Source organism: Diabrotica undecimpunctata, chromosome 3, assembly GCF_040954645.1.
Source record: "Diabrotica undecimpunctata isolate CICGRU chromosome 3, icDiaUnde3, whole genome shotgun sequence".
NCBI lineage: Eukaryota > Metazoa > Arthropoda > Insecta > Coleoptera > Chrysomelidae > Diabrotica > Diabrotica undecimpunctata.
Window position 1 is genome coordinate 105,950,023 of NC_092805.1, and position 27,901 is coordinate 105,977,923.

Below are 27,901 nucleotides of genomic sequence, written 5' to 3' on the forward strand. Positions count from 1 at the left end.
ATACATATTACCACTTGTCAAACCAGTGTCGTTGCGCCCTAACTCTATTTTACTTTATTTTTGACACCTCGCGTTTTTAAAGCTGGCAACCCTAATTTTCGACTATTTTTTCTCAGTTGTTGTATTACTTTTTCTCCACAGTAAAATGCTGAGGCAAGCGTCACGGAACTAGCGCCACGAGTCGGCGTCACGAAATAGCATTCGCGTAAACCTAAGCAGGTTAAATTAAAAACTACATGAACAATAACTAACAAAATACAGACATAAAAGAAGTAAAAAATTAAAAGAATATCTGTCAATAAAAGATTCGATTCGTCACGATTATCAAAATGCAAAAGTCATAAATGTCATCAAATTAATAACAATATTGAATCATTTGTTTAAATTTTTATGACTCTTCTCGCTTTAAATTAATTTCATATAAATAATTATTATTATACAATACAATAATTATTATTTTTGAACATCTTATTTAGTTTATATAATAATTAAATTTACTGTCAAATAATTTTTATTTATATTTTATTAATTTAATTGATTAAATGAATTCATTTTGTCTGAATTTGACAAGTCTGTAAGAAGTAAACAATGCTTGCTTTGTAAATACGTTAGCACGTGGCGTTAGGAGCGAACATAATTTATTGAATTATTTTAATATAATACAATTTATTTAAAATATAAATAATAAAATTACTTTATTAAATTTTAAAAATACAGAAAACACAGTAAAAGGTTCGCGCTAGTCTACTGTTCCGCATACTATTCCACTTTTTTTCTTTATACGTCACCTAAATATATCAATAATAAGAACACATAATTTATTATCCCTTTATTTTCTGATTTATGTACATGACTAGGCAAAACAAAATATACAATATATAACATACTTAATACTAAAAAATACAAACATTTTAGATTCATCAGTCGTAAATATTACAACATATTTTTATTACAAAATAAAACAAATTTCATAAGATTCGAGGTAGATCACTCACAAGAATTAAGAATATCTAGTAAACAAATAATACACAACATGATAAAGAGAAATTATTGAAAGGAAATGCAAATTCCATATCTGGCTGCAGTCAGTGAACTGTTTAAATAATATGGAACCGAAATATGTAATTAATAGAAAATAGTGTATTATTTTTAGTCTCTAGATACTCGTACTTCATTTATAGACATATTTGGATACTATAATGATTATATTTAAGATAAATAACCTCATTAAAAATTAACTGGAATCATTTAATGAACAATTATTAGATTTGGTACGTATTTAAAAAAAAAGTTTATTAAAAAATGTTATGTAAGCTGGGAACTAAATTGTACGCTAAAAAATAAAAGTATGGAGTTGTTATGTTTATAATCCTGCTTAATGACATGAGCTGTAATATCTAGATGTCTAGATGGAAGGAAAAATCTATTCATTACATTAAAAAGTCCAATGCAATCCTGTTTTTATTTTCTAAATTGGTTAAAAGTTCGGTGGCTGTTACTTTTCAACTAAATTTTTGGACGTGTACGAACTCATCACTTTATAGCCCCTCAATAAAATTATTAGACCCACCGAAATATAGCAAACTGGTCACCGGCACCCTATGGAGACCCGTAAACTAATCACCTCAGATAAGTAAACTCATCACCAGCATTTTTGACCCAAGACGCAAATTTCTAATGTAGAAGATTGCCTGTTACCTGTTACACTTCTTGTTTACGTGGTAATCTATTAAATTCAGAAATTATTTTAAGCAAATTGTTTAATTGACTATGTCTCACGGTTAGTGACCTATTAGACGTATCTGCTAATCTAAATGGAGTTGAGACTTAAAAAATTTAGCTGGATAGGTTTTCGATAGTAAAGTTTTTAATAAAAATATGTTATATTATTATTTATTAGCATTTGGTATTTCCGGGTATACCCCATACAGTCACTAACTTCGTTATTTGATTTGCATTGCATTTTTCGTTGAATTCTAGGGATATTTTGTTGAGATACAGTCGGTCTAAGTGTTACCGTTTTGGCGTTATTTTAGGTTTTTGAAAATAATAGGCGATTTTAGACACTTAGTGCTCTACAGTTCATGGCATCCTTGGCAAAAAATTTTAAATTTGAGGTAATTATCAATTTATTTATTATGTCAGAATACATCAAAATGTATATAATATGTATATTGAACATTGAAAAGTATCGTATGCTCCCATTTCCCTATAGACAAACAAGCCAATGAATATAAACGTGAAACGAATATAAACTTACTGTTAGACTTCTCAACTACTTTTAAATCTAAAGAACTTCAATCTGATTTTGTACATCTAACTCGGTTTATAGGTTGGTTATTAGTTATCCCACCCACAAGATGGACTGACGACATAAAGAGGATTTGTACCAACTGGATTGCAGCAGCGCAAGATATATCTGAATGGAGGTTTTACGAGGAGGCCTATGTTCAGCAGTGGAAGACTATGGACTGATGATGATTGGTTATCCAAATGTGATAGTGTAATAAATTCTAAAGAAGTATCCATAATATGTCTACATAAAATTAATTAATAGATGCCATCGTTTTTTAAATACTATAAGTACATTAAAGTATCTACTATGGTTTGCAAGTAAATACTTAAGTGTTATTTTTTCACTGTATAATAACTAACTTAGTTAGCTTCTAGAGTACAAGGCTGCACACAACCTCAGCTGGAAGTCCTTATATAGTAGTTTACCTCCTAGAGGAACTCTGCTAAGGAACATGCTGGGAGACATAAGGCAAAGAGCTTTACCATTCATAAGGAACCTTGAGGATGGAATCTCTGGAAGATTGTGTAGTGAGGTTACTTGATTAAGCCATTGGGCCACATTTTCTCTGGTCCACTGCCTAGGATCTGCAAAAAATAGATTTTCTTATTTAAACAATAAAAGTGATTTGGATTAAAAGAAAAACCAAAAGTGGAAGCTAAAAAATTGTTTTTTATTTTAAAAATAATAATCTTGTCAAATGTCAAGGAATGTACGCAGGTTTCTTGTAATGATACATTGTTTTCAGATTTTGTAGACGATAGGAGATTATAGAGGACGTAACCCTAACTGTTAAAAAGAAACAATTCTAAACCACGGTCCATAAACCTTGAACGCATTGTATCATTACAACATAAAGTTTTTATTAAACATCCAATTTACTAGAAAAAGAACAAAGTTTATAGAATAATTTTCTGAAATAATACGGGTACATATTAAATCATTGAATATATAAAATAAGGAATAATTAAAAATTATAACTCTAGAATGAGAAAAACAATGTTAAAAAAGAGAAAGGAAGTAATCTTTAACTAATAAAATACATAGTTGACATTACGGAGGTGTGATTTAAATCAGATTTAAAAAAATCCAACAAAAGAAAAGTTTACTTAAACGTACACCTTTCTAATTGCAGCACACGCAGATTATTATAAAGTATTATGAAAAAATTTGAAACATACACTAGTCTCAAAAAACTTGAAACATTGCAGAACCTTTTTAAAAACAAAGGAGACATATTTCTTTGGTTAGACAATAAAAACAAATATAATAATATTGGATGATCATTTAGAAAATAATATATAATATGATGGTGAAGTTAATACAATTCGCGAGTGACAGAGACAGATAGAGAAAAAGTGTATGTGGAAGAAGTAATAGAGAGACAAATAAAGTGAGGTAAAGATAAAGTATTTTCAGAAACGATTGCAGAATATAATGTACAAAGAAATATCTAAACAAATCGATAAGTATCACGGTAGCCAATAAGTTAGGAAAAAAAAACAAAGATATGAAGCAGCATACACACATGCACATTAAGTTAATATTTCGAAGGCTTCCTGTTGCTTGCACATGGCACCTGTGATTGTCCATGTTTTGACTACATACATTAAAATACTGATAAATGGCATCTAAGTAGCTGCATAGTAAAATCTTTATTTTTATAAAAAAGGCTTGAACTTGCTCTATTCGGGACCATATATGTTTAGTGCTTCGACCTCCCGCATGATTTTTATCTGTCTACAGTTAATTTTTCTGTCTAATGCCGGCAAATATTTACAATTATTCTTTTATCTTGCGTATCAGGATTTTATTTTCTTAGTATTTTGATACATTTTTCGTATTGAACAATCTATCTACCGATACATCCTGGCACCTTTGTACCAACACCTACATGCTGAAGAAAGTCTAACGTGTATCGATTCCACTTGTTAAACCGAGTATTGCCCATGTTCTGTTCACATTTGACATGAATTATTTTCAAAAAAATTTGAAAACATGACTCACGGGACTAATTTTGCTGTATTCGTTACAATATTAAATTTGGCTTTTTGTTTCTCAGAAAGTTTCACAAAAATAGGTAATAACCAAACTTTTTCTCCGAAGTTTTCTCACGTAAGTAGAATAAATTAAACAGCCTCAATGCAATTGAGCATTTTCATAAGTAGTTTTATGTTCGTAATCCATTTCGTCTGGCCTTGCTGCCTTATCTGTTTTTACTGAAAAAGAAAAGGGGGTAGACCAAGAATAAGGTGGTGGGAAGCGGCTATCACAAGATGTCAATAAGAGAAAAATAAATAATTGAACATAAACAGCTATAGGCCTACATACATATATACACTACCTACATCTAAAAATTACCTATATCTAAGAAAAGATTCAAAATGTTTTTGTAGTAAATAAATATTTTTCAAAGGGACCGAAAATACCGGAGTTATAATTCGTTTCATTGCATTTTAATTCTATCACCTTTTATTAGATAATCTCACCTCTTGGTAGTGCATCATCATAAGACTGATGTACATTTCTGTAATAGGACACCCTTTCCCATTCGGAAGTGATCGCATATCTGACAGGTGTTCCTGATGCTTGTAATGTCATCTTTATGTTTCTGTTGTAGTAGCCTATTTTGATAACGTTACTTGGTCAACACCTGCAAGGAAAAGTAAATATTAATTTGATATTATAGGTCTATAATATGTGGAATGTTGTTTTAGGTTAGGTCAGCTGGTAGCAGTAGGTATCGATTATTATGATATAATATAGGGCGGTTATAACTTTTGGACAAGCTGTCTATACATTTTTTTCCCAATTACAACATTTTTATCATACGTGATTCATGCAAGATACACGTTTAGAAGATTTGTATAATACAGGTTGTTTCATTAATATGATTAAATATTGTAACTGAGCAATTTCTATGTCAAAATTACACATACAATTATTACTGACTCTTTTTATAAACTTTATTCCTTTTTGAGATATATTATACATAGACCCTTTAAAAGACAGTTTTATTTACATATTATACCTATTACATCCTAACATTTATTTATGATATTATACAGTAAGTTTAAATATTTTAAAACGCATGAAATTATAATTAAACTTACTTTTCGGCTATTACCAGAAGCTTACGCCAGGGGCACAGGAAGATATATCTATTATTAAATTCTACGCTACTGATCAGATTGCTACGTTTATTACAATTTTTAAATTTCTTCATAGTTTTTACGTCAATAATTGTTTGTAACGATAAATATGACTTTTCGAGATCTTTCAAGTTAAACATACAACTGCCCAATTATTTTTCTCCAATATATATTTATCGTGTCAATATTTTCTGCTACAAGATAGCATGCACTACGTTAATTAAACTTCTTAATTACTTTTTTAATGTTTATAACTAAATTAAAACAGACTAAAAAAACAATTAACGACAGAAAAGTTACGGATATCCGGTAATACATAAACAATTGTCGATTAAAAAACATTTTTGTTACAATTTTTGTTTCCTATTATAGGAAACGTTTAAAATTCTTCGTAATGTCTGTTAAACGTACTTTTAATTTTAGAATTTATATTTGTAATATAATTCGTTTATATTAATATTAATTAATATGTGTTCAAGAGTACAAACATTTTTTCCGATCATTCTCTACAGTACGATACTGATGTTCTCTAATTACTTTTCTACAGAATTTCCTAGAGTTTTGAAACCGATACGAGACACAAAAGGGACCGTTAACCGCTTACATTTTGCTTAACAAGACCGTTGAGAACAGATAAACGGTGTTTCCCATGATTTTTGCTAAGAAACTAATTTTTTATTATACATTCCTTAAATCTATTAATATACTAAGTTTTACATTTCATCCACATAAGTCCATAATAAATCCATATTATTTTTAACACATAATACAAAGAACTGTATGTGAATATAATTCACTCCTCTATTTACAATCTACATGTAGAATTAACAAATTGTTAATTCTTCATGTAGAATTATTGGTTACCTATTCTTTCTTTTCTCTGTGTCTTAATTTATAAATATTTAAATAAAACACCTCTATCTCATAATATCTCATAAATCATAATCGTAAATCACATTAATGACACATCCTGCTTATAAAGGAAATATTTTTCGAAACATATCTACTCTTAAAAAATATTACTTTTTTGATATTGAACATACTACTTTTATATTATCTAGAAATATTTCTTACCAATCATTTTAGTTAGGTTATCTCAAAACCAATCAGGAAAAAGATTACATTAAATCTACTCTAATTCTCAGCCGTACAACTAACTCATTTAGAATAAAACAAATGCAATACTCGCATGTGAATTTCCAAATAGATATAGTTATTAAATATATTCACCAAGGTAGTACCCAGTATTCTTTTGTTCATTGTTAGAGATAATAAGGCATTATAAACATGCCGTCGTTCATTAACTACTTCCTCAGTTTACATTAAGGAAAAATTAACAAAAGACGATTGCTTGCGGACGTCATACGTTTCCTGAGATTGTCTTTGAAAAAAATTGCTGTTGTGCTTGAGAACCGCCGATTCCGCGTTCGACTCTCACAAATACATTCAGAAAAAAAAAAACAACGAAACATTAGGCATGTGATAAGTTAGCTTTATAGTTCATAAACTGTTACAGAAAACTGTAAAATTAAACAAGTGAAAGAACCTTATATATGTAATTTTTAAAACAGTCAGTTGTGGTTATTTTAGTGACTTAAAACTAATACAGTACTGTATATAAACAATAAAAACATTTACCTTATCAATATTACTGTTTTGACTACATGGAAAAGAAAATGCGAAGGCATGGGAGTACCGGTACGGAACGAATACCTATATACGTTAAGTTTTGCAGACGATCAAGTAGTGATTGCACAAGACCAAGACGACCTCAGCTACATGATGAAGAAACTACAAGAAGAATATACCAAGGCTGGCCTAGATATTAACCTCGCGAAAACAGAGTACCTATCTACAAGTGAAGAAGACATAGAAGATCTACAGATTGATGACAACGTAACAATCAAAGGAAAGGATAAATTCAAATACCTGGGGTTCATAATCACGAAAAAGGCAACAACAGAGGAAGAAATTACACAAAGATTAGGACAAACAAAAACAGCAATCCGACAACTTAACTCAGTATGGTGGGATAGACACCTAAATATGAAGACAAAAACGCAGATTTATAAAACATTAGTGCGAAGTATTATGACATATGGGGCCGAAAATTGGATCATAAACAAGAAAAACAGCAGTAAGATAATAGCGACAGAGATGGAATGCCTGCGAAGATGCTGCAGAGTAACAAGAATGGATAGGAGAAGTAATGACGAAATAAAGCAAAGAACATCAATAGAAACAGACATACTAACATATATAGAACAAAAAAGACTAAAGTGGTATGGACATGTAAGAAGAGCTAGCGACAGCAGATGGATAAAAAGAATAACCGAATGGAGCCCCATAGGAAGGAGGAAAAGAGGACGACCCCGAAAATCCTGGAGGAACGAAGTAGACGACGCCATGAGTAAGAGAGGACTAAACGATGGAGAATGGAACAACAGAGAGAGATGGAAACGGTTGAGCGAGGGAAGGCAGTGAATACTGTAGAATCCCTAATATATATATATATATATATATATATATATATATATATATATATATATATATATATATTACTGTTTAAAAAGTCTTTGATTGAGATAGAATGAGAAATATTTTGAGTTATCTGATCTGTATCATAGTATCTTCTTCATCTTCATGATTGATGTTTAGAACTAGATCGGCAATTTCGTCCTCTGTCAGTTCTATTTCGCCCCCATTCTTTCATTCGATGACATCTTGGTTTCCGATTGGATGTTCAACTGGTAATTGATTGGCCATATTGGCTATAGTATCAACTTCATAATCATCAGTTACTTTTTGAAGGTCCAGTGTTTTGTTTTCGATCTGAAATAATTTTTTCCATGATTTTTGAATAGTGAACACTTTTAGGTCGTCCCATGCAGATTATCCAATAGCAAACATCTTTAACCGTGATCTTCTTCAATGCGTCAATTACAGTTGATTACAGTTACAGTTCATCCAACCTGTTTAGCAGTATCTGAAGAAGCCTCCGCCGATAATTCCTCTTCATTGCTTCTATAACGTCTTGTTCTAGGGGTAGGATGAGAGACGTCACATTGGGTGAAAGGAACACAGCTCTTATGTCACCACTAATCAATTCACTCGCTTCTGCTTGGGACCGTGCGTTGTCCAACAACAATTTTTGATGCAGATTTTTGTTTTTTATGTAGAGATCAATGACTGACACAAAGTCATTAAAAACCCAATTCTTAAAAATGTTACAGTCCATCCATGCATTGCGTTGGTTTTTATAGGTTGTAGGTAAGCAATTCACTTGGATATTTTTGAATGCCCTTGGATTTTTGGATTTTCCTATTAAAAGAGGTCTTAATTTTAATAAACCAGAAGCATTGTTGCATATCACGATTGTGACTCTCTCTTTGCTTTTCTTGTAACTTGGTACAGTTCCTTCATTTTTAGCAGCTAGTGTTTTCGAAGGAAACATTTTAAAATTAATGCTTGTCTCATCACAGTTAAATATTTGGTCTGAACTTATTACGTATTCAAATGTAAACAATTTATAAGTCTTTCAGTATATTCAGTAATGAAATTATGTTCTCAAAACTTCCACAGTGGATTTGATTTTCAAATACTGTAATAAATTTAAAATGAACTGTTTGTAAACTTCCCCTACTTAATTTTTGATCAAATAAGAAAATACATTATATCATACATATTTAAAATTAATCATTTCGTATGCAAATTTATTTAATAATGAAATAATGTAGGTATTTGAAAGGTAAAGTATTTAATTGATACCAGGTTTTTTTTTCGAAAGCCGTTTGCTTTTATATAAAGCCTGTTTCCCGAAATTTTTGGATAGTTTTGGAAAACAGTTTAAATCAGCATACGATCTGATGTCATCTTAATCACATTTACAATGACGCAAGACGCAACTATACCGAGTTGTAGAAAAGAAAATTAAATGTGAAGCTTTAAAAAAGATCGGGAAATCCCCCGTTCGTAGACTATGCCGTTATGAGATAAGCGTCGCGAGCCAAATTGAAATAAGCGAAAGGCTACCGTGGCTTTACCGTACTTACTTTACTTACATTCTTTATACCGTGGCATAAAACTGGAAGTTATGTTTTTTTATTTCCTATATTTCAGGTTCAGACAAATTTGTTCATTTGCTCATTTGCTGATCAATTGCTTATTTTTGTGTTGCATTGTTTTGTAAAAATAATTTTTTAAATTTTTTAATTATTACAGGCCACAAGTCTTGGTGAAGCTAGATACTTAGTTTACTAGGGAGTTTGGAAGTATGGATGTAGAATAATAGTCAGTCGTTTACTTACAGATGTGATTGATCCTATCTAATGAAAGAATAATAGAAGACCGCAGTTACATATTAAAAATAACAGTATTGTTTGTTTGAAAAACATATTTCATTATTGTGATATGTGACGGTGCCATTGACATTTTTAAAATATTCGGTAAAATCTCAAACATTTTAAACTAACAACCTACTCTTAGGTGTTCCACACATTTCACACGACCTTTATTTTGTGAACTTTCTGGTCTACAAACTTCATCAAACCTAAAACGAGATCTCAAATACGTCACGGTTTGCTTCCCTATTGACTCTGTTTACAGTAAAATCATTTTGCGTAAACTGACAAGTTACTTACGAAGTCTGCCTTTTGTTTAAGCATGAAACATATGGATCCGTATGTATGCATTATGCGGTTTGATGAATGAGTGAGTCGGCGTAAGCAGGACCGGAGTCGAATTCGTAATATAGGTGCTGAAACCTCATCAAAGAGGCAGATTCATGTTTTAATTGAACAAGTGTTTCTATTGATTATAAAAATAATAGTTTAGGATAGTAAACTGATTCGATAGAAACGAACAAAACGAAGAAAGAACCCACTGGAAGTCGAGGCAGAAGTGAAAAATAACTCAAAAGTTTACATGAACAAATACGGTGCTCAAGTAGCTCATACTTGAGTGTCTGCATTTCCAAAGTCATCCGTTAAAAGGCAATAACGAAACACGAAACAAGTAGTAATTTGTCAAGTGCAACTTCTCTACACTTAATTATTATTACACGTAATAATACACACTACAGACATAATGTAGATGAACGGCCTAGGCCTAAAATTGGGTATGGCACCACCGAATAAAAGAAATAGTCCTTTAATTCAAAATAGGGAGTAAAATCAGAAAGTTTTGTCTAACTCGTCGAGTTCCTATGGAATATAGACAAAATATCTTAATCCTCAGGTATGTACATATATGTACAATACATGCAGATTGTTCAGGAAACTTAATCGGACAATGGTGAAACTTAATATCGTTTTAGTCAAGAATCTCTCTCGTCAGTCCTGACCCCCGGAGGAAGTGTAGTGGTCATCGGGATGTCGTGTATTGTCCGTCTCCAAAGATATCTGTCTCTGGTCATTTCTTTTAACTCATGCATAGGTCTGAATATTCCGGTAATGTGGTCGATCCATCTTGTTGGGGATCTTCTCTGACTTCGGGTTTCTACCTTTCCTTGATTAATAGGTCTTTCCATGTTTTTTTTTGTCTGCTCTCATAAGAATTTTAATTGTTGAACATGGACTTTGCTGGAAAGCCAAGGTTTGCTAACCTTTAGCTCATTTAAAATTGAATTATTTTTCCTGTGGTCGGTCCAAGGAATTCGTAACGCCCAACAGATATTTCAGTGGCGTCTATCTTTCTTCTTTCCTCTTGTCGCAAGGTCCAAGATTTATATCCGTATGTCAATATTGGGAATATTAAGCAGTTGATCAACCTCATTTTTAGAAGGCGTGAAATTTGAAAGTCCTTCTATATTTTGGCCATCTTTCTACAGTCGAGATAAATAAAAAATGGACTCTGATTGATTCGAAATGTTACAAAAAAAACATAGCACAGTTTGAGGTTTATTTACTTTGGATTTCTCAAGAAAGTAATTGAAGTTTTTATAGATAAATTGGTAATACCGATAATTCAGCAAGTTTTATGATCGTTGCTTAAGCATCAGCATAACATATTTTTATTATATAGTGTATAATATCACAAGACCCCGAAGGTCGTTCAGAGATGAAATCGACGAGGCTATGGAGAAAAGAACCCTGCGAGATGGAGACTGGAATGACAGGGAAACTTGGAGAAAACGGTTGAGTGAAGGAAGACAGTGAAAACTGTGGAAATCCTTAGTAGTAGTAGTAATATCACAAGTTAATAGAAAGCTTTTAAAAAACTGGCAAAGATGATAAAGACATAAAAAATCAAAATTAAACTAGGTCTAAAATCAAATAAAAGAAAAGAAGAAGAGGAAACAGATGATATCAAAATAAGTAAATGGGTTAGATGGGAATGAATATTGATCCCACTGTTCTTTATTCTGTACTTAGACAATGTATTTAATGAAGCCCTTAGTTTTGGTACCAGAAAAAATATGTATACGTGTGAATAAATTACATATCCGGTATAAATGTTATATCAGGTATCCTGACGATTCGGTGATATTCTCTGATAGTTACAAAAGTTTCCAAAGCCTAAAGCATAAAGTAACAAAAACAAATTATCTCCCAAAACGTATTATATATTAATAACAAAATTATAGAAAGAATAGGGGCATACATATTTTGGCACAGAAAATTTCCTTGGAGATCAGATGTAGAATAAAAAAGCAAGAACGTCCTCTTGAAGGATGTCGACATTATTTCGCAACTATGACCTTAAACAAAAATGGAAGTGCAGCTACTTAAAAGCTATGTTTTCCAGTACTTGTCTACACTGTCGAAATATGGATAGTAACAGATGCATTCACAATTGGAGGCTTTTGAAATGTGTGAAGGCAACATGAAAGTTGTCAACATTCAGTAACAAATTGGCAGCACGCATAGAAGATCTTATCAACCTGAATCACGTGTTAAAAAATGTATCATCCATTACGATAGAAGATTATCATTGCCCTTCAACTTTAATGTGTTTTACACAAAATAAGAGATAATATTGATAAAAAATCTCACAATGCACTTTTTCTTACTTTAAAAACCATATAGGACTTTGTTTTCATGGCGATATTGAAATAAGCGTAACTGCAATTAAACATATTGCTGAGGATATAACTTCAAATTATTCATGTTATATAGTTAGCGAGATTAAATTAAAAACTGGACTTTTTCACATCTGGTTCCGATGAAGATAGCCTCAAATTAGCTGTCAATTAAGTTTCACAGAACGAAATATTTGTTATATGCTTCAAATAAAAAGAGAAAGCTTTTAAAAAGTAAATTTTTTATTTTGTTTCATGGATTTTGAAATTTTATAATTTATATAATACACGAATGAATAAATATACTTTTTTAAACATTAATTCCAGTTAATTATTAGAATTTTTGTTGGCAATTGTCCTTTAATATGTTAGCGGATAGATTTGGCATTAGAGTTAGAACCCTCAAATCACCAATTGCCAGAGTTCAACAATGTCTTTTTAACGTTACTATTTATACTGTCATTTTACTATTTGGTTTTTAAAAACTGTTTTAAAACTATTTACTTTTTCTTTTTTAATAAGTCTAAACTATTAATTATTATATATCTTACTGCTATTTATTTTTATTTATTTAATGTAGATTTCAACACTGCCAAAAACCAATATTTCGTTCTGCTAAACTCATTTGAGGGCATTTAAGGGTTTGATTCATCGGGACCAAATGTGAAAAATGTCCAAAAAATTTATATTTCGGTAATTATACTTTTTCGACATTGGGTCGATAATTTTTGGTACCTACCACGTTCTCATTACGACCCTGTAGGTTGAGAACACACGTCCTTACTATATCGACAATAACCGTTTTAGCACACCCTTGTACGAATGCCTACCGCCGCTGTTCTTTCAACAGGAAGAAACTCTATGGAGGATCGAAGATAACGGTTGAAAAATACAACCAGCTGCTGTGTAACAGACTAATGCAATGTACAGCTGCTTTACCTCTTTTCCCGTAATTTCCGAAATAAATCATTTTGCGTTTTGCGTCTTGATGGATGAACGGCGTGATAAAAAGCTTTTAGAGATACCGGAAATGGATAAATTAGATTGATGTCACGGTCATATCAAAATGTATGGTAGTTCTTAATATAGTGATAATTCAAGGTTTTGAGTATGCATTCACTCTTTCATACATTTGCATGTCAAAAATGGAATAAATGAATCAGAATTGTCTAATATTTCTGAAAAAACTGCGTTATTAGCTAACTAATTAGACAAAAACAATTCAAAAGTGAGAGAAGTGGCAAGGAAGCATTAAAGAATATGATTTATTAACTACACTAACACTACATAACACTATTAAAAACAAAATTCACCTGGCGAAAAGAAGAAATTTGAAAATAATCTAAAATAAAATAGATTTAGACCCAAATAAGAAAACAGACAGAAACAGTACTAAGGAAAATACTATAGAAATAAGATCAACTCGTTATAAAATAGATTCTTACGTTTTGGATGATATCCGACAGTGAAACATCTTCCTTCTTTATGGAATGGTCTATAAAGCTTTATTTATAATAAATGTACTATTTAACAGAAAGCTATTATAATATATATTATACTATTTAAAAGATAATAGAAAGCGTAAATAAAACCAACATTGACTATAAAATTGGAAACTGAGTTTTCAGTATCCTCTGCTATGAAGTCCACCGCCTACTTTACATATTCAATATAACAGCATACAAGTTAAACGTGTGAGTATCCCACGAAAAGACCCAGTCAATAGTTATAGCCAAGAGCACCATCACATGTAAACTAATGATTAAAGAACACATAATAGAGCAAGTCATGCAATTCAACTATCTTTTCTTCTTCTTCTTTTTTGTAGACATGGCTCTGTCTGCTTTTCAATGTGCCTCCACTAAGTTGTCGTTCCATCGTGTTCGTGGTCTTCCTACTGATCGTCTTCCTATTGGGGAACCGTCTCTTGCCGTTTTTACTACTCTATTTGTTGCCATTCGGCTTATATGATCATTCCATTCTACTCTTCTATTTCTTACCCAGTCCTTGAGTATATCCTCTCCACTTTGCATCTACGTCGTATACCTGTACTTTTAGCTCTGTCCCATATTGTTTTACCATCAATTTTTCTAAGTGGTTTCATCTCTGTTTATAACATTCTTTTTGTTCTCTCTGTGTCAGGCCGTGTTTTTGCCGCGTATGTCATTGGTTTGTTGGTACTGTTTTGTAAATTCTGCCTTTCATTTCTTTCTCGATATTCTTATTTCTCCATATTGTTTAATTCAGGCAACATGCGGCTCTGTTTGCTCTATTCACTTGATCTTCCACTTCTGTTTCGAGCTTTCCGTAGCTAGATAATATGATGCCTAGACATTTAAACTCAGCATCACTTGTTCGATTATCTGACCTTCCAGTTTCAATTTACATCTTACTAAATTTGCTGTTATAACCATGGTGTGGTTATATTAAATTGGTGCAGCATCATCATCATCATCATCCAGCCCCATTTTCACATCCATTGTTAGTTATAGGCCTCCTCCAAACGTCTCCAGTTCTCTCTATCTCTAGCTGTTGCAATCCAGTTTGTTTCTATTCTCCTTAGGTCGTCGGTCCATCGGGTGGGTGGTTTGCCTCGACTTCGCTTGTCGACTCTTGGTCTCCACTCCAATAATCTCTTCGTCCATCAATCCGTCTTCCATTCTAGCAACATGTCCAGCCCACCTCCACTTTTGTTTATTGATTCGCAGTATAATATCGTCTACGCCAGTTCGTCGGCGTATCTCCTCATTTTTCACGCGATCTTTCAAGGTCAGGTCCAGCATTGATCTCTCTATTCGCCTTTGTGTTACCCTCAGTTTTTCGGCAGTAGCTTTCGTTAAAGTTAGGGTATCTGCTCCGTAGGTCAAGACTGGTAAGATGCATTGGTTAAATGCCTTCCTTTTCAGGTTAATTGGGGTATTTGTTTTAAAAATGTCTCTCATCCTTCCATATACCGCCCATCCCAACGTGATTCGTCTATTTAGCTCGCAGGTTTGGTTGTCTCTGGTTATTCTAATTTCATGACCCAAGTATGTATATTTATCGATTAATTCTACATTGTTGTTATTGATCTGCATCTCTTCGCTGGGAACCATATTGGTCATCATTTTGGTTTTCTCGAAATTTATCTCCAGCCCAGTTTCTTGTAGTATGTCATTCAGTTCTTGGGTCTTTGATCTCTCCCAGATTATCTAACAGAAGCACGATATCGTGCGCAAAACGTAGATGGTTTAATCTTTCTCCATCGATGGATATTCCTTTCTGTTGCCATGTTAGTCTTTTAAATGCATACTCAAGAACGGTAATGAACAGCTTTGGTGACATGGTATCACCTTGCCTGACTCCCCTTTTTATCTTATTTTTCAGTTTATTTGTTATCACCTTGGTTATCACCAGAGGAAGTGAAAAAACAAGTCAACAAGCCAGCCATAATATCTGGATACTTGAGAGATATCGTCTAGATTCTAGATGAACAAATATATAAGCGTAAAGAGCAAAATCTGTGCTCTTGAGGATGAGAACACGAATCCTCTAACGTATATCATTATTCTCCATAAACCATAGGTACATCTCACGAATGCGAAAATGGAAAATTGTATTAAAGTTTGTAATTTTTTAATGATATTTAAAATATATAAAAATGATTAATTTTGATAACATTCATAAGTCGAATACAGGGCAAGTCAAAACGCATTGATAATTTTAAATGGATCACCCAGTATTGTACATCACTTTTGAAAAGCATAAGTGAGAATCTTTCGAAATCAATCACAAGTAGGATATCGAAGCGTGGGCCGTCTCTAGAAGAGGTGGAGTAATGAGCTTAGCTAGTAAGAAGGTAGGTATATGAAAATAAAACACACAAAATAAAGAACAAGCAAGAAGCTGAATTTTAAAACATTTGAAGGCATGGAAATTAAAAGAAGACAAATAAATCGAATGCATTCATGGGAAGTACAATTGAAAAATAACTAAAAAAGAATATGAAACGATTCTAAAAATATACTAAAAAGCCAGACAGACTGGTTAATTTTAGTAGGCAAGATTAAGAAAAATACCATCCCTATATTCTGGAACTTTAATACATTTTTTTTTCTATGCATCAAAACTTACAAAGGAAAAAATTAAAAATATTTAGTGCTAGCAAGAAATTTATATACACAAAAATTACCCTTCAGTTTATGTGGATGACCTAAGCACCACTCTGACTGAAAATTTAAGAGCGTAAAATGGAAGTGATGTAAATCACAAAAGTGTCAGTTAATAGTAATTTTTACTCAAATTGGTGTCAAATAACTTTAATGGGCCAAGAAGATGCGAATTCTGTTCAAACCGATGTAAAAGAAGGAAACACCCCAATTACCGTCCAATTATAAAAACCCAAGAACTAAACGGCCATTATTGGTTACAACAGGATATATGTCTGTCAACCGGGGGTTAAATCGTCATCCCTTATCGTCTTCAAATAGACAGGAAGGGGTGTTTCCTTCGATACAGTGCTATTTCCGTCAGTTCTGCCGAAATCCGGTCATAATTTTGTTTTTCTATTTTGAGGAAACAAGCACGTGAATTAAGGCCTTCTCGAATTTCGCTCGTTCGTAAAAAGGTGCTCTTTGGTAAAGGCATAATGGTCTTTTTTCCTTTTAGGGGTTAAAAAGCCGACATCCGCAATAATGTTAGTTTACCTGATTATTATTTAGAAATATTGTAGAATATAATATTATAGAAATATTATATAATTAGAATTATTTTAATTACTTTGACTCATATAGGTACCTCATTTTCTCGATAAAATAATTTTTTTAGAAAAAAAATGAAAAAAGTTTAGTACCTACTCAAAAACAATCATTGAAAAAATAGTAAGTTACATTACCTTTCAACTATGGAGTGCAAACGATGTTAAAACAACTCAATAGCTCAATAGCTGTTGTAAGGAATTTGTGTCTTCATTACTAATACTTAACATATTTTATATTTTGAAAGAAAACGTGGTAATGAACGACCTTTTATAACACAATAACTGCTGTGATGGAGGTAAGTAATATGTTTAGAAGTGTGAAATTACTTTCAAAAATTCAAGGTGTTTTACATTTACTCAGTTTTGTTTTATTATAACTTTGTGCGTCTTAAAAATGATTGCCTTTTTGCTGTTAAATTCTTGCATATGTTGAATTGTTGAATTTAATTGTTGAATGTTGAATTGTTGCATAAATATTGCTTTATAATTATTATTTCATAAAAACGAAGATGTAATAGAAATTGGAAACTTCAGATCGATCAGCTTGTTATCTCATTTATAGATGTTAGTTAGTTAGTTATCTCTTTATGAGAATAATTACTAACAGACTGGGATCTAAGCTAGAATTCCACCAACCACTAGAGCAAACCGAATTTAGGAGTGGCTTTGGAAGGAATGTCAACCTAAAAGTAATAAACTCCTTGATAGAAAAAGTTATATAGAATACAACAGCCATTGATATTAACCCTAGAAAGGTGGACTATCGTAAATTTGACGACGCTCCTCGGTTTTCGCCGCAGTTCGGGTGCAGTCGCGTAACCTCTGCCCACCATACACTTCTCAGTAGCTGTTTCCTGTTTCTTTAGTCTTGATTTAACAGGCGGTGAGTGCGTTTCTCCACTACTGTATTTATGTATTAGATTTTTTGAGGGCACGTCGTCAATTTTACGAAAGTCCACCTTCTACGTTAGTTTTTTTCTCTCAAGTTTATTTGGACGCCGGTGACGTTTTTGGTAAGTCATTATCTAATTCTTTTTTATATTTGTAGTAAATATTATTTTATTTAATTGTAGCACTATGTCATCACGAAAACCTTTAACGGCAAGTGAAATAAACGATGAAATACAGCGTATAATGAATGGTGAAGATAGTGAGCAGGAACCTTTTGAAGATAGTGGAAGTGACTGGGAGTTAGAAGAAGATGCTTTGGAGTTTGAATCGGACGATTCAGATGAAGAAGATGACTCTAAAAATAGTGATAATTCCAAAATTTTCCAGCCATCCAGTGTATCCAGTTCATCTGTAAATTTAATGGATGCAGATATAAAAGCAATAGTGGTGGAAAGCGAAAAATCTACAGAAGAAGTACCTGGAACATCAGGTGAGAACTCCACTGTTTCTCAGTTTATTGTAAATCCGGGAAAGGCTCTAAAAGGTAAAAACGGGCATAAGTGGTCAAACAAAATACCTTCATTGTCAAAAAGAACGGCAGCTAGAAATATTATTCATTTTATAGCTGGTCCCAAAGGAAATGCCAAAAACTACACAAAAGTTGAAGAATATTTCTTACATTTTTTTTCAGAGGATATATTATGTCGTACTCTGTTACACTCAAATACTGAAATTACAAGACAATCTAAAAAATATGCCAGTCGTCCTAATATTTCTGACATGAGTAAAAATGAGCTACAAGCTTTATTGGCAATTTTGATAATGTCTGCAGCAAATAAAGACAGTCATCTATCTGTGAAATATATGTTTGACAGTAATATATCAGGAAAATTTTATCAGGCTTGCATGAGTGGTCAGCGTTTTAAATATCTCATAAACTGTCTTAGGTTTGATGAAAAAGAAACACGAAAAGAAAGGCAGCAAGATGATCCTTTTGCGCATATACGCGAAATATGGGACATTTTTATTACCACCTGCAGAGAATCATATACACCTTCATCCTATTTGACTATTGATGAACAGTTAGTAGGATTTCGAGGACGTTGCCCTTTTCGAATGTATTTACCTGATAAACCTAATTCGTATGGTCTCAAAATCGTAATGATGTGTGACAGCTCTTCGAAATATATGATCGATGCTATTCCTTATTTAGGCAAGAAAACCAACACAAATGGTTTGCCGTTGGGTACATATTTTGTAAAGGAACTTACAAAATCAGTTCATGGTAGTAACAGAAATATTACCATGGACAACTGGTTTACATCAGTTAGCTTAGCAGAGGAGTTATTAAAAGATCAGTACAAACTGACAATTATCGGAACTCTTCGCAAAAATAAAAGAGAAATTCCACAGGAATTGTTAAATGTAAAGAACAGAGTCCCCAATACATCTATGTTTTGTTTTGATAAAAGAAAGACATTGGTATCATATATGCCAAAGAAAAATAAGGTAGTTTTACTTCTTTCAACACTTCACGAAGGTGCTGATGTTTCCAAAATAAATGGCAAACCCACTATAATAACTGATTATAATGGAACAAAAGGCGGAGTGGATACATTTGATCAAATGTGTTCGAATATGAATGCGGGTCGTAAAACGAGGAGATGGCCTTTGTGTATCTTCTATAATATGATAAATATTGCAAGTATTAACTCGTATGTTATTTACACCACAAACACATTAAAAGCAAACAGAACAGTTTTATCCAGATACGAATATATGGTTGAATTGGCTCGTCATCTCGCCGAACCCTGGCTGAGAGAACGATTGTGTATTCCAACTTTACGTCGAAATCTTAAGCAAAATATTAAAGATGTCCTCAAAATTTCCGAAGAAGTGGAACGTCCGTTACCTGAAAAAAAGAAACGCAAGGCATGTTTCCATTGTCCGAGTAAAAAGAGGCGCATGACTACCACATATTGCAACCAATGCCATCACGCTATATGTGGCGAACACCGAGGTAATATATGTACAATGTGTGCAAACGAGTAGTGTACATCGACTTTATTTATATGTGTACCACTTACTAATACTTACATTTTTTCTAATTTATTGTAATAAAAGTGTTTATAATTATATTTGTATTTTTTTTCCAATTTTTTGTTAGATGTCGTAAAAATTACGATAGTCCACCATAACTGTCAGTAAATAATAGTCCACCTTTCTAGGGTTAATAGATAAAAAAGCATTTGATTCAGTCTAGCATAGCTCCATGTTAAGAGCGCTTACAGAGTGCAGTGCACTATTAGGAAAGGAGACACCATCTCTCCTAAACTATTCACAGCTTTGTTGTAGAATGCAATGAGAAACATGAATTGAGAAAATATTGGAGCCTACATAAATGGGGAGTTTTTGAACAATTCGGAGTTTTCAGACGAGATTGCAACACCTGGTAGATCATGCATGCCAACTTCTTTAAGTCGTTCAGACCTCTTGTGCACGAAGTTCGACTTGAAATTAACTTTTCTAAAACACAACACATAACCAACCTTGCACTGGCTAGAAACAATTCAACGTATGGCACCCAAATTCAACAAGTGTATACCTGTAACTATCTGGGCCACGAGATTACAAAGAAATTGGGAAGAGACAACCAAACAACAGAGTTAAACAGGAGAATAAGACTAGTGGCTTACGGAAAAATGGGGGAAGTCTTTAGATCAAATATTTCCATGTGCTTAAGAATGAAGGTCTTTGACTAGTGTGTGCTTCAGGTTCTAACGTATAGAGCGGAAACACTGACCCTTACAAGTGGTACAGAGAGCAATGTAGAGATCAATTTTGAATTTATCTCTCAGAGACAGAGTTTCAAATTAAATAGTTAGGAGAAAAACTGGTGCTACGGATGCAGTTAAAATAATTACAACGCTGAAATGGAACTGGGTAGTCATGTTGCCAGAATCAGAGATGGACCAAGAAAATTTTAGAATGGAGACCTATACACGATATTTATCGTAATCGAGGACATCCTCCAACAAGATGGACAAACGAGATCAAGCGCATCCAGCATACCTGGATTCAAAACTGGAAACACTGGAATTATTTACGGCAGGTCTATGTTCAGCAGAGGTCTCAAAAAGGCTACTGATGATGATGATCACAACTTTGTAACAGATTAACAGATTATATAAGTTTTTTTTATTGTTCACTTAATATATTTTCTCAAAATTTAATACAATTTCTTTAATTAACCAATGAAAAATTACGAATGGTTTTATATTAATTGTGATTTGTTTAGGTATAACAAATTAAAACACTATCAATCGGCATAGAAGCAGCAGAAAAAAAATCATATAAAATTTGGAAACATTTTTGATGAATCTTTTTTTTGTCGGCTAGTGTATTTGTATTCATTATTGCTTAAAACTTAAAATTTGTCAATGATACAATAATTGTTGGTTTTCTAGAAATGACTATATAAACATACATGTAACATTAATAATTCTGTAAATACGAAACATCCTGTGTTTGTTATAGAAAATCGAGCAATTTCCACCTGTTTTTTTTATAGATAACGATGAACCATTTAGACGGAAGTGATAGTGTATATCTTACGCAGCACAAAGGTTAAGTCAATAACAGGAATTAAATGATATTAAATTTTTGATAAAAATAGACGGATAGAACTGGAAAAAATCCTTGACTTTGGGAGTTTATTTAAGTATATTAATACAATTCAGGGCTAAGTTAACACTGTTTTATTAACAATTTTTGTAGATGATAAAATCTTCATAAATAATTTATCTTACTTGGCGCAAAAGCAAGAATAATATCAACACAGAAACACCAAAAGCGCAAGAGGAGCAGTTAAAATTTTATGAAAATAAGAGATGTATGCTGGTGCTGATGTTGGAAGCTAATGTTCACCAAGTACGATAAAAAATGAGAAAGCTGGTTTTATAGAAAAATTATAAACAAAGAAAATATCAAAAATAATCTATGCCTGGACGAACATATTCCATCTAACTGGAACAATGCACTGAGGACTCTACTCCATAAAAAAAGTCGACAATACCAACCCTAACAGCTTCAGAGACGTCAGACCCATTCGTCTCTTTGATCATCTGTATTACAACAAGGTTTTTAGAAAATTAGGACTTCTACCAAACAGGAGAAAAGACTGGATTTCGTAAGGACGACTATTTGGACAAATGAATAAAGGTTGTGATTCATAAAATAGTCTTTTGAAAAATTGAGGCGTTTAGTATGAATTTTCGTAGACTTCCGGATGACACGCGAAACCGACACGCTTACCATCACTAAAATATCAACAAACGAAGAGTCACCCCGAGGATATATCAATGGAATATAAATGAAAAGATATATCAATGCTTGGAATCACTATCAGAGACACAATTAGAAACGAATAAAAACGCCGAAGAAACCAAATATGTCACATCAAAGAAATTGCCAAACTAAATTGGAACTGGGCTTGTCATGCGGCAACACTGAATTGTAGCATGCAATGAAGAAAATATTGGAATAGCGACCAAGGATTAGGAAATGAAATAGTGACGTATGATCATATAAATTGGACAGACAATTTGAAATTGAGGAATGACAACAAACAAGATGCAAGCAGCTCTCTAGGCTGGATGATGAATGCTGAGAACACTTCACCATCCTTTACATTGAATAGTTTAATAACAGAAAACTAATATTAAAGGCGATTTATAATAAACAGTTCAAGCACTCACTCTTTCGTCAGTTTCCTATTTCTTGAAGAAATTACGTATAAGAAATCCTTCTATATACCTACTTTATGTCGTAGCTATGATGTATGATATAAATAGTTAAGATACTATAAGATACTATAGTCAAAAGCCGGGATGAACATTATATTCTCAGAGCTAGATCATGTTGTGCCATGTTAAAAAATTGACAACTGCCCTAGGTAATATACCCAGCAAAAACAAACTGACATAGGAATATATTCACAAGAAATGAAAAAATGGGCAATATTTCTTGGGCTAGAAACTAACAAAAATTCTTGCAGACTATTTAGGACTGCAAAATGGAGAATCTTGGAGACGCAGCAGAGATAATATTCAAAAGGAAGTGTTGAAAATAATATTCTCGAGAGCTGGATCAGGTTTGGAATAATGTATGGTGAAAAAAAATTAAAATGAGCAATATTTCTTACAAACTAACAGGACTTCTCACAGGCTATTTGACAAAGCTGACACAACTTTGATATTGGAATCTTAGAGAAGCAGCACGCATATTTTGCGAAAAAGGCAACAGCATTTTATACACACTACAACTGGCACGGTTTTATAAATGTGTGCAATTAAGTCCACACCATATAAGAAACTTTTTATTTCAAGTTTTATAAAAAGTTCTGCATGTTCTAAAACCTAAAATACAATCATCAAATATTAAATTTTTCAAATATTAAATTATTAAATTTTTGAAAAGTTACCAGGACCAGACGGAATAACCAACAAGCTTCCAAAACACGGAGGAGAAAGTATAACCCTAGAGATGACAAAACTTATACAAAAACTAATATTGCATTGCAAGATACAAGACGCATGAAGAAACAGCATAATGATACCAATGTTCAAGAAAGGAGATAAAGAAGACCCCAACAATTATAGAAATATAAATCTACTGAACACCGCACTTAAAACGGACGAAATAATACAAGCAGTACGTAAAGGTCATGGTTACATAATGGGGAACAAAGAAATCCAAATATTATGTTATGCGGACGACGTCGCATTAATCGCCGAGACAGAAGACGAGCTCCAAAGATTAACACACATCTTCAAAATGTATGACAACATCTAAATACCAACTACAATGTAAAATCGAAATTGATGGGAAAATAAAGCAGGACGCAAGGTTTAGATATCTGGGAATAGATATAACTAGTTACGGTTACGGAGATGTTCAAGTACGACAACAAAGCTTAAAAGCAAGTAAATCGGCGGGATCTCTTAATGACACAATCTGTAAGAACAAACACCTAAGAAAAGACACAAAAACAGGAATCTATAAAGCAGCAATTCGACCTATATTTACATACACGGTGGAGACAAGACCTGACACATCTAAAACGAGACGAGTACTAGAAACAACAAAGATGAAATACTCCGACGAATATCAAGGAAAAGTCTGTTGGATAGGGAGAGAAGCTAACACATTAGTAGACTGGCAGAGGATAGGATAGTACGAATAGCACGAGATAATTCACCAAATGGACGAAGAAGTATTGGCAGACCAAGAAAAAGATAGTGCGATAATTTAAACAATTTAGGAGGCTAATATTGAGGAAGCAATAGGCTTTAAAGCCTACATACAAGAAGGAAGAAGAAGAAGAAGTATTTAAACAAATATATTTCTTTATCTAAATAATAAAGAAGTATCTTAAGAAAATGGTATCTAAAAAAATACTTTTAGAAAAAAAATTAATCCTTTAAGACTTTCTTGAAATTTTGCCATATCATTGGTCTATAATAAGTATAACAAAAACAAAAAGGAAGTTTATAGATAGGCGTAAAATAATGAAGATTAAAAAAAAGTCAGTATTTTGTCGCTATAATATTAGGTTGAACAAATAACTCACCTCAAAAAAATAATATCGGTATCACTTCCGCTGCGCTATCAGCAAAAATAACAAAAAAAATGTTGAGAGTTTTGGTATCTATCTATGTATTTCGCGACCTCAGCGGTAGCGTGGAATCGCTAAGCGTTGTATATTCGTATGTTTACACTCAAACGAAAGCATCGTCGAAAATATAAACATACACATAAAGGACGTCGGTGTAGTCAGGACAGGATATCCGTATCCTTGTCCATATAAAAGCCATATAACAGGAAAAGGAAACATATTATCACCGATTTTCAATTGCCATTATCATTTTTCCGTTTTATTCATTTAAATACAAAATTCCTGTTTTGTTTATAAAATTATATTATTCAATTGGGTAATGATATGTCCGGATTTTTACCTATTTGATATATAACCAGCTTGCTATATCGTACAAGTTAGTATACCAGTGTTTATTACAATGATTATTATACTTATACTCGATTTGGTAATGTATGATAGCACATTGTTTATGGCAGGTCTTTCTACAGGACTGTTCAAAGCAGAAAATTATAAATATCGATACCTTCTTGCCTCAGTTTTGCACAGAAATTGCATATTATAAACACAATATGACCACCCCGACAAACTTCAAATCCAATACAATATAAAATCATATCGATGCAAGTCGTGTAGATACAGTGAATTTTTGAAATTAGCAAGTGGGTCGAAAAACAGATCTTAACCGAGAACATTTTCGAGCAATTTTTTACAATTTTCGGATAGGATTATCCCAATAGCAATGTCTCGATGAAATGGTTTCTGTGTTCGGGAATGAAGCACCATACCAGTCAACTATTTCCCGATGATATTGCGAATTTCAACGTAGTCGCTCATTGCAGCAAAACATTGATGCAGTTCGTCAGTTAATTTAGGATGACCGCCGTGTAACATACCGGGAGATAGAGGCATCTTTGGTTGGACATTTTAAAGACCTCGATCCAAAAGATCCTACATGAAGAGTGTTACCGTTGATTGAAATATTATAGGGACAAATATTTCAATCAACTGTGTTACGAAGTTGGTGTCCCTTTGGATTTCTCATTGCTCACAAAAGAGCAAACAGCGGTTCGCGTCAATTAGTGTCGAAAAACGTTGGAAAGATTCAACAAAGGAAGCTCAAAAAACGTTTATAGTATTGCTACTGGCAATGAATCTTGAATTTACTCCTACTAGCCGGAAAATAAACGCCAATCTGCTGTGTGAGTGTTTCATGATGAGAAAAACCAACAAAAGTGATCCGTTCTTGAAGTGTGTCAAAGAAAATGGTCGCAACGTTTGTGTCAAAATCTGCTCATGTCGCAAAAATTGCTTTAGAATATCGAAAAACAGTTACTTCTGGTTGGTATATAACCGTTTGTTTACCAGAAGTTATCGCGAAACGCCGACAAAGCAATACAGAACGGCGAAAGTGCTCCCACTGCCCAAACGTCTTTTTCACGTTCCCAAAGATCAAAAATTCACTAAGTGGGCAGCGATTCCAGTCACCAGAAGAAGCCATCGATGCCTTTAAAACAGCAATTTTGAAGATGTCAACTGAAGACTGGAATAACTGTTTTACCAATTGGTTTGAACATATGCAAAGTGTATCGATCTTGGTGGGCAATCTTTCATATTTTGAAAAGCAATAAAGTACTATAAGTCAATATATTTTTTGTCTTTATGGCTATATGCAAAACTAAAAGGACAACCCTCGTACAACCTATAAAATGTTGAAGGTTCTGAGATATGTATACCTAATCTAAACGACGAATGCCAAAGGTGAGATGGATTAGTTGTATCACACACATCTAGATCCATTATCAATATAGTGATACTTAATATCCCAATCTCATCTTGAACGCCACATTCAGACCTCTTTTGCATAGAATTTGACATCAATATCCTTGTACAAATTTTTATACGAATAATACAGCTACGAACAAAATAATAATATGTTATAACAAAATCAACAGACAGACAATTCGCAAGATTTACTCTACAGATTTAGAAAAATTGTTTAAGTACGCTAATATTTTACTAAGAAGACCCACCCATCAGAGCTCCAATAAGCGTAATATAATGATCAAAGAACATAAAACATAACTTATAAAGTTAAGTTGAATGGGGATAACATGGCCACTGGAGAAAACAGCAGAAGTAACGAAAGATGCAAACAAATCAGCCAGAATATCGGAATAACTAGAAGGTATGAAGAACAATGGAACCTACCTATGGAAGAACAAATAAATGAACAGATATTAATATCTGAAGAAAGGTAAGTGGAGGATAAAAAACGAAAAGAATGCGAACAAATGACAGTAGCTACTTACCAAAAATTTAGAATAGTTATTTTGCTGCACCTAAGGGCCCGATATGGAAAGAAGACACAGTGAGGAACGGGAAGGTATAATCAAACAATAAAGACGCGTATATATATATATATATATATATATATATATATATATATATATATATATATATATATATATATATATATATTATATGCGTCTATATTTTTTGGTATAATGTCAATACATACGGGCAGAATATCATAAGTTGAGCGTGGTGAAATGATGAAGAAATAGCAAAATTAGCCAAACATTTAAATATGATACTAAAATCAGTATTGAGACCTGTGCCGTTGTATAAAAAACATCTCAAAACCAGAAATGATATATCTTAAGGTATAGTCTAAATCTATCTATCACAAAACAGTGCTATATCTTAAGGTATAGTCTAAATCTTAAGTATAGTCATCGTTGAAAACTAATAAAGTATAAATACTCATTTTATAATTAATACTACAAACTGTTCAAATTATTAAAAATAATATTTAATAGTAAAAGTTATATTTAACGATATTCGTAATAATTTACCAGAATTAACATAGTAGCAACCGTGAATTCAGATTTAAAGGAAAAACAGGAAACTAAATAAACATGATTATAATATAGATAAATAATTTGTCCTCACCTTAATTTTTTCCTAGTCCAATTAAAAGAAAATCATTAACTTTCAGTAACAAAACTGTACTAGATTTCATAGAAAAGAATGTAAATATCGTACTTTTTTTGAAATACAAGCGCGCACTCTGTATAGAGAAGTCCTCTCCACACGTGAAGCAAATGAAAACTGAGCTGTCCTAAACAGCCGCGGGTTGGTAAACAAACCT

At 32.6% G+C, this 27,901-nt stretch overlaps 1 protein-coding gene across 3 annotated transcripts; it reads right to left on the minus strand.

Annotated features, from left to right (window-relative positions):
- Positions 1 to 804: 804 nt before the first annotated feature.
- On the minus strand, positions 805 to 27,866 carry edl (ETS-domain lacking). 3 transcript variants are annotated; one of them, XM_072526495.1, is made up of 3 exons: positions 27,703 to 27,866; positions 4,783 to 4,946; positions 805 to 2,880 (listed from the first exon to the last, which is right to left on the minus strand). In XM_072526495.1, the coding sequence occupies exons 2-3, from the start codon at positions 4,892 to 4,894 to the stop codon at positions 2,660 to 2,662; spliced, it is 333 nt and encodes a 110-aa protein (XP_072382596.1). In that variant the 5' UTR covers positions 4,895 to 4,946; positions 27,703 to 27,866; the 3' UTR covers positions 805 to 2,659. The 3 variants fall into 3 exon arrangements, with proteins under 3 accessions (XP_072382596.1, XP_072382598.1, XP_072382597.1); XM_072526497.1 differs by lacking the exon at positions 27,703 to 27,866 and adding an exon at positions 24,724 to 24,868; XM_072526496.1 differs by lacking the exon at positions 27,703 to 27,866 and adding an exon at positions 6,520 to 6,650.
- Between the last annotated feature and the right edge of the window lie 35 nt (positions 27,867 to 27,901).

Bases quoted from the DNA above. Each gene is read 5' to 3' on its own strand.
- edl (XM_072526495.1), bottom strand. From the start codon at position 4,894: ATGACATTACAAGCATCAGGAACACCTGTCAGATATGCGATCACTTCC. The intron at 2,881-4,782 runs GTGAGATTATCT...TATTTTTTGCAG, and splicing joins TGATGATGCACTACCAAGAG to ATCCTAGGCAGTGGACCAGA.